Below are 14,817 nucleotides of genomic sequence, written 5' to 3'. Positions count from 1 at the left end.
GATGAGAGATCCGGTGACATAAAATGCTCCCACTGCTCTAGATTAGAGCACAAGGGGCCAAGGAAAGAGGCCAGCCGGAGGGGCAGGTGGGAGCTGCCAACAAAAATGTCTAATTAGCTCTCACTCCAGGCTTGGGTCATTGGAGCTGTGAAGAAAACCAACAGGCAGAAGCCAAGGGACAGCTAAGAGCAGACTGGCCCACCTGGTCTGTCACTCCTTAACTTTAGGAGCTAAACAAAAGGCAGACTAGTAGCAGCCAAGCAGGAAACCCTAGGACCCCAAACCACTCTCACATGCAAGCTACTCAACACCAGCCTGAGACACGCCCCCCACCCCCACCCCGTGCCTTGGCCCTCACATCTCCATGACAGAAGTTCAACAGAAGCTAATGTATTTCTTCAGGAATGTAAGTACAGAAAAGTACTGCAGCAGTTTCAAAAAAGTACCTGCCCAACCTCGACATCTACATAGACAGAACTATTAACTGGAAAGTAATTTGGGCCATGTAATATATATTTTCTATATATTTTTTTCTACTCTGGATTGAACCTCAGGATTGAACCTCATGCATGTTAGGCAGGGCACTACCACTGAGCTACATCTCCCTGATGAGGGCAAACTTATGGCTATGGTCAGCAAGAAAGGAATTTTATTTAGCACCACTGGAATCTGACCAAGTTGGTCAGACAATACTTCTGTGGGAAGTTTGCAAGAAAGTCCCAAAACACGTGTAAAAGAAGGCAGCTGAGACAAAGGAATGCAACAAGTTGAAAACGAAAAATCAACACTGGTTCCACCTGCACTATGTTTCCAGATGAACAAGCCAGACGTCCTAATTAAGACTGGGTTTGTACAAGGATACTCGGCAATTAATTCTCCTAAAGTGATCTCATTCCAAATACCAGGGAAGGCAGATACCAGGGTGAAAAATAATGAGAACACAAAGATGGAAAATAATCCAGACAGAGCCACTGAAATGAGGCAAAGTGGCTGTGAATCCAGAAAGTGTGGGAGCCTGGATACACTGGTATCCTGCAGAATCAGGGAGGAGAACAGCAATCAGGCAGTGCTTACAGCCCTGGAGTCCAGACCCAGCCCTGTGTTTCATGGGAGCTTGTGCTCAGCGCATGCAGGTGCCAGGATCCTGATTCTCTAAGCAGACTCACCCTCGCAACGGCCTCTCCGGGTCATGCGGTACCCACTATCACAGTATTCACACCGGAAGGCCCCCACGGTGTTGATGCAGTGTCCCTCCCCACAGACGTCAGGCCTCAGGCACTCGTCCACGTCTACATGAAGCAGAAAACACTGTCAAGGTTTAATTTCCAAAGTATCATTTCACACCTTTCCCAGCTTAGTTCAAACATAATTGTGAGATAACTAAAATCTACTATCACCCCTTGGATTGTTCAACAGGTTTCCAAATCACAGAGGTTTGATTCACAAGGGGTCCAGAAGTGACACACTACACACCGAGTCTGTACATTTTTGACATTCCTCCATCAGAAGTGTTGGAAAGAAAAAAAAATTCACTTATATCTGCTGGTACCTAGCAGATGGCCATGTCCACCAAAATGCTTATTTTAAAATTTCTGGATTGTCTTAATGAGCACTGAACTGATAGGGTTCTGGGACGCTTAAAACCCCAGGTCTGAGAATTTATACATTAGGAAGAACACTGCCATTACCTATGCAGTTAGTACCCTCCTCACTGGCCATAAATCCCGCCGGGCAAATACACAAGAAACTTCCCTCGGTGTTTTCACAGCGTCCTTGGGAGCAGAGGTGTTGGGCCTGAGTACATTCATCAATATCTGTTAATGCAACAAATAGAAAAAGATTAGGGCTGTGTAGCAAGAATTCAGTCTCCCTGCTCTGTAAAAGACCAGCATGCCATTCCCTGGGGACACAAACCTTTACAACTGAGGAGAACAAGTAAAAAGAGACAGGATCTGTCTTGCCAAGATCCTTGAAGGATGGTGAGTGGGAAGAGGAAGCAGCTTATTGCGTATTGCCTCAAAGGTTAAAACTAAAAACCACAACATTGATGTTGCAGACAGATTTCAGGTCAAACCAGCATTCTGCGGATAACTGGGGTCATCAAGCACTGGAATGTGCAGTCAGCAAGAGAGTCAGAGGCTCTTTCACTGTGCACAGGCCAGGAGCTAGATTAAGACATCTCTACTGCCTCTTCTCCTTCATATTTTGGGTTCTAAAGGTGAATACAATGTATGCAAATGAAGGGGAAACATGTAATAGAGCAGTGTGGTTAGCTCTTCTTCCCACCCTCCTCCCTGCCCTACATAATGCACAAAATTCACACATCTGCCTTTGTTGCTTTGTTTACTTTGACAACACCTTGTAACTTAGTGCTAAATCTCCCTTTTTTGAAAAAGGAAATTAAGTTTATAGTAAACGCATTAAAATGATTGATTTAACTCTATTAAACCTCTCTTATTCCAAAGCAACGTATATGAAATCTCTTACTTATAAATTCATTAATAGCTTCCTGCCAGGACACAGACAGGTCTTCCATTTAGAAATCCAATTTAGAAATCATATTTCGTGTACTTAAATGAATTCTTTATAATATCAGACATTAACATTAAATTGAAGTTCTTTATTATAGCAAACATTAATATTAACTTGCTTTTGTTAAATACAAGTTTTTAGGTAGCTCTTTCTGGAATTCTTATCTACTTTATCTGAAAAACTTTCATAAATTACTCCACATTTAGGTAAATATATCAAATTTGACAAGGTAGGTACCACTGAATAAAGAAGAGAATCCCAGGAGTATGGCAGATCCTTTTTCTGAGCTCTCTTAGAGAAAGTATAAACATCTTTTAAAAATTAAACATAGTAACATTTTCTTGACATGTTTAAAACAACTTGTTTAAGAAAAATGTTTTACACATAACAAACATCTTCTATTTAATTAATAACTGTCTGTCCTAAATGCCTCTTACCAACACACTTCCTCTGTTGCTCACTGAACCTGTAGCCCTCGTAGCAGATACAGGTGTACCGCACCGGTAAGTTAATGCAGTGTCCTGCTCCACAGATATCAGGGTTCACAGTACATTCATTAATTTCTTTAAAAGAAAAGAACACAGTGTGAAAAAAGAAACACAGAAATAAAGATTTCACTGCTATTTACAAATCATTACTTTGTGTTTCTCGACTAGCTAAATAATGTTGATATAATCCTGTACTTAGAAGACAAAGCCAACCTCTGAAATCAAATAAAAGTTCATGTGATCACTATATTGATTAGTCCTATTCAAGATCATTAATAGTTACTAATAACAACTGCAGTGGGTAGAAACTCAGAAAGAGGCCTGTTGGAAGTTTTAAGGAAATCTATTCTTAACAAAACAACTTCCAAGCCAGGCTTTGTGATATATGCCTGTAATCCCAGAGGTTTGGGAGATTGAGGCAGGACAATTGTGAGTTCAAAGCCAGCCTCAGCAACGGCAAGGCACTAAGCAACTCAGTGAGACCTTGTCTCTAAATAAAATACAAAATAGGGCTGGGGATGTGGCTCAGTGGTTGAGTGCCCCTGAGTTCAATCCCTGGTAACCCCCTCCCCCCAAAAAATAAAAAACAACTTCCAACATGGCCTATGAATGCATTTCTATCCACTCTGTTTCACCATAGATGACAGAGTTTGAATCATTATGTTATTTCTTCTGATAAGAAATACATGCTAATTTTCCATTCATTAGCAGGTCAAATTTCAGTTCCAACAACTAGATCCAAACTCCTCCAAAGTTTCTCATTAATTCCGAAGAAAGAGTTCTCCCTCCTAATGAAAGCAAACTTCCAAGTATATCTAACTCTCAATTTCCCAGTTTCCAATGTGAGCACATTTTATTTATACTAGTAAAGTATCATCTTCCAAATCTTCTCTGATAAATTCCTCCCTTACTGTCTTGCTGATGGCTACGTGAGACCTATTTCTTCCATGCAGCCTGTTCAAGTCCTCACTCCACTTAGATACGCACTACGGTGGAGACAGGTTCATAAGAGTCCATCTACATAAGCTTAATTACCTAAAGGACACAGGACTCAAAGTGGCCTTCTGAGATGAATTACTCTCTAATATTTTCTATTTTCAATGACCTCTGATGGAAGGTACAACGACAGAGGAGGCAGTATAGGGGGTGGTTGGAAGCACTCACTTGAAGTCAGCACAGGTACAAATTCTGTCACCCTTTAAAGCTCTCTAGTCCAGGGTGAGTTATTTAACCATCATAAGCCTCACTTTTCTACAAGTGTAAAATGGAACTAGTCAGAGTTCTAACTCCTAAGTATCAGACTGAGAAAACTTAAATGCATGTAGCCTAATGCCTGGCACATTAAGTATATTCATAAAAGTTATCATTATCACTGTTATTTGTATTGAAGTCATCTAAGAATATGTAACAAAGAAATAGCGCATTTATACCAATACTACCTTGGGCTATAATAATCTCAGTCTTATCATATAGCAAACAAGGCTTAAAAGAAATGCTGGCACGGATGAGACCGAGGAACCCCCCAAGGAGAAGTAGATTGAGGCCTCTGAGTGTAACAAATCGATGGCACAGTTTTGTAAGAGGGACCATGGCTTGAACAAGAAGAAATACAAGTGGGTTACTGTCACTAATGACCCACTATGCACTTTTCTGCCATTTTCTAAGCATGTGAAAATCATGCTTTACCAAAAGCTTCACCATGTAAATGAACTACACCAGGGTTGAGGTTGCTCTCCAAAACCCCAACCACGGTTTTCATTTTTCATAAAGTATTCACAGTGCTATAACTTTAAGATTTCAAAGCAAGTCCTGTGAAAGGGGAACACAGGAACTGTAAAACTTAAAACAACATCATCTGTATGTATGAGGAGGGTATGCAAAAAACCATGACCTACAATCTAAATATCTTTTATGAGTTCATTTATGCTAGTTAACTATTAGAAAAATACTTACTTATAGTTAGTAAATTACTCAATTCTAGAAAAACTAAAATGATTCAGGAGGATAAAACACTGAGTGATTAACATGAACACTTCAATTTAAGTAACTAGCAATAACAACACAATGAATTTTGATAACTATAAACACAGGTTATACAATCATTAACAGGAGGGGGAAATGCTTATTTGTTGAAAAAATACATAGTTAGGTAAAAAACACAATATAGACCCTGATTTCAAATTATGATACACTCAGGAAAAAAAGGCTAGAAGAAAATATATCCAAGTTTATTGGATTGTTATTTTCTTATTTATATTTTTTTCTGTATCTTAAAAAGTTTTCTACAACAAGCATGTAATTAGTAGTTTTATAATCAGAAAAGTCTTCCCTCAATAGTTCCATTTTTATGTGCCCCAAAAATCTGAAGGTAAAAGTAGTCCTCACCAGGTGATACTCTAAGACACTCAGGTAAGAATTCTCTTTTCTATAGGAATTTTTAGTTGAAAAGTTTAAGAAATACATCTCTAAACATCTCTGTATAATATTGGTAGATGTCTCCTATGAAAACGATTCATATTTAGATTTCTTAGTTTTCTTTGTCATTACCGACCTTCCTTTGTATTCTTTTCTGCCATTTTCTAAAAACAGAGAAGACATGTTGGTCATATTTGCAAAAGGAAAGTAAAATCTTTAAATGACGAATTAAGGTATGAGGGGCAAGGATCCAGGCCAAAAATTAAAAGGCTATAAATCCAGAGTTTATATGAAAGGTCTGATCCATAGTTATTGCCCCACTCCCACACACACCAATTTCTTCTCTATTACCAAATATTTATTTCTCATTTTTCAGGCATAGTATTAGAATGGAGTTTTTAACATATATGGACAAAAGTCTTCAAAAATATGGATGCTTAATTCAAGTGTAATATGTTCCCATAACAATTTACCAATATATTTTTATCATTTCTTAAATTACATATTATATATCATAAAACTTTTGTTGTAGGAAATGAAATGAATAAAAGTGGCCTTTCCTTCCACTTCAATACCTTAAATGTAAGCTATGAGATTGAAATTATGTTGGTAAAGAATTTGAGGGATTTTAATTGATCTTCTCATAGTTCAATATAGAGAGAGACAGTTTGAAAATGGTGATCCTTGCTGGCAGGGCATGAATATATGCTTGAAAATGCTAAGCTGATGCCACTAGAGGGTACTAAGAGACACATCCAGGGAGAGAAAGGACTTTTATAAAATGTATTTGACTTCTGTATTGATTGTGTCCTTTTGAAACAAGTGATCAACTACTTTAACGTTCAACATTTTGACCTCAGAGATCCCTTTCAGCCATATGCCAGGCAGAAGCTCACCTGTCCAGGTAGACAGGACAATGCCCCCAAGACATTCAGTCTGCTTTCTACTCACTGGGCATCCAAGAGTTAGTTGGCAGCGTACCCACACTGTTACCCATATTTTAAATTTTTTTAATTTTTTTTTTTATTTTTAAAGCATGTCTCCTCATCTGTTGCTGAGCTTTCCCCACTCCCCTGTTAAGTTGTCATTCTCAAGCACGTTGACAGCACACAGAAAGACAAGTCCTGGGGGTGCTGCCCTGAAGAACAGGATGAATTTTCTGCTTTTTCTATTTTTTAGGACAAAGACACCCGGCTTTATATTTTTGCAGGAGGTCGCTCACATATCGGCATGTGAACCTATCCTCACAGAATGGGCCAGTTTGTGGAGAAACAGACACTTAGAGCAAACTGTCAACACAAGCCCTGGAAACCACAGAAGCAGAGCCTCCCACAGACAGCACAGCCCCAGCACTACACTGGCAACTGGGAATGGCTTTTCTTCTTCAGCACGGTTGGCTTCCCAGAGAGGCAGTCAAGCAAGTGTCCCCACTGGACTTTTTCATGTGTGCTTTATAACATCCATATGCCTCCGGGTTCATGGGCAGCCCTACCCTTTCTTTTGATATGTGCCCCTGAAATAACTTCACCTTCACCAGTCCAAGGACCTCACTCTGTTTCTTTGGCTGCAGTCCACTTAGAATTTGGAAAAAGAACCATGACCAAAAGCCAATGGAAAAACCAAATGCTCTATTCACCCCAGCAGCAAGGCCAATGGTGGATTTAGCAGTATATCTTTATTTTCTAAAATTAAATGAAAAAGAAAGCTTTTGGCAAAATGTGAAAATGAGTGTGCTGACCTCCAGGTCATCCATCATCTGATGACTTGAATGAATGAATGAGCAAATGAATCAGTGCCTTAAAAATGGCGTCTGGAAACACTAAATCGAGATGATTCTACATTTTTTTTTTTAAAGAGTTCATTTTCCATCAGCATACATAGTTTCTTGAGACTGTAATGACATTCGGAATATGCTTCAGGGACAAACATTTTTAAAGGGGTCAATTGTGAGTTCTGGAAAAACTGGATGAGCAAATAGCTTTAAAAATACTTGGGCCATCGTAATTACAGAGGTTTCTGTAAGGCAGTGAAGGAGACAAAGAATAATTTCTGGTTGGTCTGCAAGGGCCACGGGGAAAGTTCGGGAAGAGTCTGAGCAAGGCATCAAATGTGAACTCATGGCAAGGTTTACAAAAATGCCCTGGCTTTCTAACTGCCCCACAATGAGCATAAATTGTCCCACAACAATTGAAACAGATGTTTCCACTTTGTAAATATTTGCCAGAGAAATAAAGGTTTGGTTTTTCCAACCTATCCTTCAGCTATTAAGACCCTATGCTAAATCAAGAATTTATATGCTGAAACGTATAATTTATTTGGAAACAGTACACCCATAGTGTTGCAAGCCACCAAGTCAGCTGTTAAGAGTGGAAAATATCACACTTATTTCCTGCAAATATGCAGCTCACTTTATAATTATTACATGTCAAAGTGTGTTTGGCTAAAAAATCTATAAACCCTACTTCCAATTTCACCACCATAAAGATATCATCACTATGAAATATAGAGCTGATCATATTTATTTTAGACTTTAATTAATTTTATCTCTTTCTTCAGATATGGGAGAAACTAACAGTAACAATAATTTACTGCCTCAGTGTTTTTGATTTAAAAAAAATTATATAATGTTCCTGAAAGCATTGGTCAGTTTGCTCCTAAGATCTATGTTTGGTCCTCATATCCAACCAATGGGACCATCTACATTTTGATTTAAATTACATTTGCTACAAACAATAATCTTATGTTAATGCATATCACTGCTCACAATGGAGCTTTAAAGTTGCAACCTTTTCTTTTTGGACTGTATAATTTCTCCTCATTGATTCTTTCACTAAGATTTTTTTTTTTTTTTTTACTATAGGTAGTGCAAGCATTTACAACTACTACATGAGAAAAAAATTCAGCATCATTTATTTCTTGGAAATAAATATTTGTGCTTCAAACATGTGACAGCAGATGTTAGCCCTGTTTCTCTGCCAGACTCCAATTACACAGTCTTCTGACAACTTCATACGGCAGGGCTGCTTTCATGTTTTTCAATCAGTTCCACAGTTCAGTTGAAGTCGAGCAACTTCTATTTGTTATTTCTCACACAGCTGCCTTTAAAGGAAGAAACTGCCTTCATCTAGCCAAACTTAATTAGTCTCTGCAAAGTTATTTTGCAAGAAGTATGTCCATTGAAGTTAGCCATATCCATTCACAACTAAATTCATCTTCAAATTGGAAAATGGAAATATAGTATTTATTTAGAAAAAAACTAGTGAATTACACTGTCACACTTCATTTTTTAAATATATATATATTTTTACCATTAAGGTAAATAATTAAGAGATCCTTGCTAACCAAGACAGTATATTACCAACTGGGAGACCTTGCAAAGAACAGCAGTATACATGTGTTTAATAAAGTGAGTATACTCATATATGACCTCAAAATAGATAATTTTAGTCATACCTTTTGTTAAAATCACTATCGTTTCATTGGATGACTCCCCAAATACTCAGAATTGCTAACATTTCTGTAGCATTCCCCTCAGCATTAATAGTAAAACCAAAGAGTGGTTGCCATGCAATTGAGGGCTCTGTAGCAGATGTGCCTTGATTCTATCACTAGACTAGTTGGAAATGCACTGAGGAGACCACCGGGTGCCTCCTCCACTCGTCTTAGTCACCTGGCCTTTCACCTCAGCTCAGAGGTGCTTTTTATAAGCAATTTCTAGCCTGATGTCGCTAATACAGGTACATTCACATGTTTGAGAAAATGGTTTAAAGTTAAACACATAACATTTGAAATGTAACATATGCTGTATATGTTTCTGAGGACAGAATATTTTAAGGAGTATGCACTCTTCTATTAGTTATTCTGGCTACACACTACCAATCTTGTCCTGCAATGGTATCATGAGTGTAGTTAGAATAAGTTCATATGATGCTGCTTGGCAATCTTTTCAAATTTATATGTTTTTATCTGAATTGACATTTACATTTTATGTATTTATTGCATATAACATGATGTTTTGAGATGAGATAGATAGATAGATAGATAGATAGATATGACTAAATCTAACTAATTGACATGGGCATTACACCTCATAGTTATTATTTTGTGGTAAGAACATTTAAATCTGCTCTCTTAGCACTTTTTAAGAATACAATGTATTATTATTAACTACACTATGTTGAACAATACGTCTCTTAAATTTATTTCTCCTCTCTAACTGAATACCATAGTGACATTCTTTTCTAACTCTAAAATTATGTTCAATTTACAAAAAGTAGGAAATAAAAAAAAATTTCTAACAAGAAATCAACCTGTAAACCTCTTAGGTCTCACTACAAGAAATAATCACTACTAATATCTGATGCAGTTTCTCCCAGCTTTCCTTAAGGTATATAAGTCTTTTTTTTATATAATTGGTATAATACTCTAAATTTTCCATTTGCTATATCCTTCATCTTAAATTTACCCATATTTTGTGACCATATCCTTCTATACTGTAGTAAAAATTCTTCAAAAATACTATATTTGGTAGTGATATAATAATATTTTTTCAATATATAGATATAACATGATTATTTATTTCTCTAAACTTAAATATTTAGCTTATTTCTATTTTTTCTGTTATATATCATGTTGTGATAAGTAACCATTTATATAAAACATCACAGTCTTTGGGGAAATTTTTATTCCCTATATAAGATATCTTAAAATAGGATTACTGAGTCAAAAGTTCTGAATGCTTATACAGTTCTTTATACATATTGCTGGTCCGTTTTCTAAAATAGCTGAATCAAGTTTACTTACATTGTGATGGCTAATTTCATAAGTCAACTTGACTGGCTAATGGATGTACAGATGGCCAGTAAAACACTTTTTCCAGGTGTTTGTGCATGAGGGTTTTCAGGAGAAATTAGCACCTTGCATTAGTAGACAATACAGGTGGACCTCTTCCACCCACTGAGGGCTGGGCCCAAATAGAACAAAAAGGCGTAGAAGAACATCATCTCTCCTGTCCTTGGATGCCAGTATTCCTGGTTCTCAGACCTTCCAACTCCATTTGGGACCTATGCTTCTGGCTCCCTTGGTTCTCAGGCCCCCAGGTTTGGACTAGAACCACATCCCTAGCTTTCCTAAGCCCCCAACCAGCAGATAACAGATTGTGGGACTCCTCAGGCTTGAGAATCTTGTGAACTGATCTCTCATAATAAAGCTCTTTCTTTATGTCTCTCCATATATCCTTTGGGTTATGCTCTTCTGGAAAACCCTTCAGCAATGGGTAAAAGTCTCAATTTCACCCTAATAAAAACAGTTCTGTTGGATCAGTCATCATGGCCTCCTTTAACTGCAGAGCTAATAACAACTCCAGCTCTCTGAACAGTGGAAGGCAGCCACAGCCACTAATTTGATAAGAATAAAGTATTATCCTATTTAAATTTACATGTATTTACCAATCATCAAATAATGACTTTCGATAATAATAATAATTTTTGAATAATAAATACTACTCCTCATAACAAAAAGAGTAAAAGCTCATCTTTTCTATTACATAAAATTTCCTATTATATGTTCGTTGGTATTATTTATTTTTCTATGACTTTTCTGACTACGTTATTTTCTCCATTTCTCCTTAGTAATTTTTCTTGTTGATTTATGAGAGCTCATTTCAACATTTTTTTTCCCCATTCTTGGGGATTGAACTCAGGGTATCACTAAGTTGCCTAGATTATCTTCGAACTTGCAATTCTACTGACTGAGTCACTGGGATTACAGGCAAGCACCACTGTGCCTGGCCAAACTGTAAGAGCTCAATATACATTATGGATGTAACTATTTAAGTTTTTGCATTTGTTTCATAAACAATGCATTTTTTTTTATCTTTTTAAACCTAACAAAATGTTTATTATAAAGAATTTAGGAAATACATAAAAATATAATGAAGAACATAAATATTATTCGTGATGCCATTGAATGGTAATAGTTGACACTTTGATACATTTCCTTTCTGTCTCTTTTTCTCTTTTTATAGACATTTAAAAAATAAATTAGAATCATTACATCATGTTCTATATTTCTTAATAAACATTATGCCATAAGCATTTCTTCATATTAAATATTCATTTAAAACATTAATAATTATGTCATATTCTATTATATATACCATTCTATAACTTATTTATCCATACTTTTTAATAAATCATACTATTTCCAAATATTCGCTTTTATGACTAACTATACCACAAGCAAGCTTAAAATTTGATATACTGTTTTAAATAGATTCAAACACATGTCTCCACAGGATATGTAACATGGCAAACACAGTACTGACCTGTTACTTGAGTAGGTGCAATCACTTGGCTCGCACTTGATGTAGAAGCCTCAGGAGCTACTTCTACAGGCACAGGAGGCGATGTTTTCTCAATTACCACTGCATGAGGAAGTGGAGGATAAAAAGGAAATTAAAGCCTGTGTATGGAGATCCCATTTCAAAATGCAAGCACAGTTTAGTCTAATAATATATCACAATAGCTCCTGGATATCAAGAACTGCCATAGAGCTCATGGTATTAATTCACAGCTCTGTTTTCAATATTTAACAAGAATATCTGAGAGCAACTGAGAAGTCATGAACAATGACCAATCATCAAATAATGACTTTCAATAATAATAATTTTTGAATAATAAATACTACTCCTCATAACAAAAAGAGTAAAAGCTCATCTTTTCTATTATATTTACAGTACTTTGCTATGTTAACATTATGTAAGCATATGAACAAAATGCTTTAACATACATTTTTTACATTTAAACTCAATTATGAACTCCAGTGATTCTTAAGCAAAATCAAAGACACACAAAAATTCCCAACTTCTGCTTTTATTCTGAATACTGTTAGAAACAGCACAGATCAACATAAGTTACCTGGAAACTGTGGATGCAGATGAATAGTTGAAATGCCTGGGGAGAGCTGGGGTTGACCAGGCTCAAGTTTGGTTTTCTCTTGATCCAATGAAGGTATTTCCTGGGTAGTTGTATTAGTAGGGGGAGAGAGGAAAATTGAATGTGGGAATTACTTTCAGTTTCACACATAGGACCATTTTTGTTTAATTAATAATGTCTTTAGGAAAGCAAAGAAACACCATAGATATAAATCTGTATAATTGTGTGGCATTAAAAAAAATGTGCCATTAGCCCTTGAGTTTTATAAGAAGTGCTGATCTACACATACACTCTCAGTCACCTCCTTGAGGCTCAGTCAGACCTTTAAAGCAATGGCCTTGGCTCAAGGGGCCATATTTGGTCTCCAACAGGGTACCTCAAGTGAGGCCTAAACCTTGGTCTCATTCACCTGTGGCTTTGCCCACTAAGATGGCCAGCCACCCTTTGTAGATTACACAGTGGATACAGCAATGGCGTCATAACAAAGAACACATGCTAAGCTATCATATTTTAAACCAGTCATTCATCATGGCTTCCATTAACCAACAGCTAATAACCTGACAACGCCATCTCCCTGAATAGTGATAGGCAGCCACAGCCACAGGAGCTGCGGTCTTGGAGGAGGACTTGAGACTTCCAAACATATCCTGTTACCAGTTCTTGTCCCCTGGACCTCAGGCAAAGAAACAATCAATCACTATAGCTCAGCTCCCAGTTACAGCTCTGTAGGGCTCATGCCAACTGAACAATTAAGCCTAGTTAAGGATCCGTGCCTTGGCCCACCCTGTGTGGGGCCAGGGAGCTCATAACAACACTTAATCAAAAGTACTCATCAAGTTACTTCCTCACTGTTACCGCTCTGGCTTTAACTACTGCCATGTCTCAGAAAGCTCACTTTCCCAGCTTCTGTTTGCCTCTTATCCTCTCTCCTGGCTTCAATTATCACCTCTTTTCTGTTTCTAAAATAGACAGCCAGATTGAACGTTTCATCAGAAGACTCAGTTTTGTAAGCACAAGTGCTTGAAGGGTAACTTCATCTCAGTGTTCCACAGATTTCTCAAGCCCACTCCCCTGCACACACAAAATCATCCAGGCTGCCACTCCAACGTCATCATTTCTGTCAACACCAGTCATCGATACATCCCATCTAGATTTGAAGTCACTTTTTAGTCCTCTCTCTTCCAGTCTTCATTCCAACTCCTGCTCATTTGCATGACTCCTTATGGTTGCTCACTCTTTTCCATATCTGTGGTCCCCATCATCCCAGTCTGGATTTACTTTTTCAAGTTCAGTTTACTGTAATCATCTAATTGACCTTTCAGGCTCTTTCTCTCCCTAACTAGGTTAAGCCTGTCATGATTCATCTTCCAGAAACACTGAGCACTTATTACACTTTCCCACACATCCCTCTTTCCTTAAGAACTTTGGACTGGCTTCCTAGTACCTATCAGAGATTAATTCAATCAGTCTCTATTACACCCTGTTCCCTGCAGCTTGTGGCCAAGGCCAACAAAGGGCAGATCGTGATCAAGAGGCATCCCACTCCTGCAGTTCATAGACACGATTTCACCCAACAACATGAGGCAGCAGCCTTCCTGACCAATGTCACTTCTCCACCTGACAGGGAGGGTCCAGGTGAGGAGCTGTCTATTTCCCTGCTGATTGCAACTGTAGCTGGTATTCCAAGACTTCCAAAAGCAGTCTCAGATTCTTTCTCTAACCAAGTCATTCATAATCCTTGACATCATTCTTCCACACCTTTACACATATAGATTTCCCACCCCGGACCATGCTCCTTTCTCTTCATCCATCTTCAACATCTTGAAACCTTTGTAGAGTACCAAGACCACAGAGATATGACTGCATTTTCCCCACTACCTCCTCTGGAAATAAAATGTAATTAAAAGAATACAACAGTTACCATAAACTCAATCACAAACAGAAGAACAAAGCTGAGTTATGATGAGGCTCAGAAAGTTAACAGGCCTGAATCTAAGCTAAATGGCTCTTCCCATATATCAGCTAGAATTAAATTCAAAATCACCAACATTGCAAATTACTGTACACCACTAATCTTTAGAGATACTAGCTAGGAGCTGCAAATGTGCATGTCTAATATGCATATCTATTGTATTTGTTTCAGGCTCAATATACCATAATTTCTTCCTTGAGTGCTATCAAAATCATAATTTCCTTTTTCTGGATTCTTTTTAGCACATACGTGATGGCATTAATGTTATTTTACCCCATATTTGTAAGCTAGCAATTTTTAAAACTATTTATAATAGATTATGTATCACTCCATCTAAATTCTAATACTTGATGCACTCTTATCAACTGAATGAATACTTAAATGTATAAACATTCAATAGTTACCTAATTTTCGTGTTTTTAATAAAGAGACAAGGCAAAATCCAAAGAAAGTACAATATTACATAAATAAGACT

At 37.3% G+C, this 14,817-nt stretch overlaps 1 protein-coding gene across 6 annotated transcripts in view; it reads right to left on the bottom strand.

The window, feature by feature from the left end:
* Ltbp1 (latent transforming growth factor beta binding protein 1) overlaps positions 1-14,817 on the bottom strand; it is a 388,495-nt gene that overhangs the window by 102,537 nt on the left and 271,141 nt on the right. For all 6 annotated transcript variants that reach the window (XM_076833843.2, XM_076833845.2, XM_076833846.2 and 3 more), the window contains 5 exons: positions 12,353-12,452; positions 11,761-11,859; positions 2,970-3,095; positions 1,689-1,814; positions 1,167-1,289 (listed from right to left, as the gene is read on the bottom strand). In XM_076833843.2, coding sequence (XP_076689958.1) covers positions 1,167-1,289; positions 1,689-1,814; positions 2,970-3,095; positions 11,761-11,859; positions 12,353-12,452 — 574 coding nt within the window. The remainder of the gene's footprint in view (positions 1-1,166; positions 1,290-1,688; positions 1,815-2,969; positions 3,096-11,760; positions 11,860-12,352; positions 12,453-14,817) is intronic.

Source organism: Callospermophilus lateralis, chromosome 14 (genome assembly GCF_048772815.1).
Source record: "Callospermophilus lateralis isolate mCalLat2 chromosome 14, mCalLat2.hap1, whole genome shotgun sequence".
NCBI classification, from domain to species: domain Eukaryota; kingdom Metazoa; phylum Chordata; class Mammalia; order Rodentia; family Sciuridae; genus Callospermophilus; species Callospermophilus lateralis.
The sequence above is the reverse complement of the archived record's forward strand: the minus strand, read 5'-3'. Positions and strand labels throughout refer to the sequence as shown.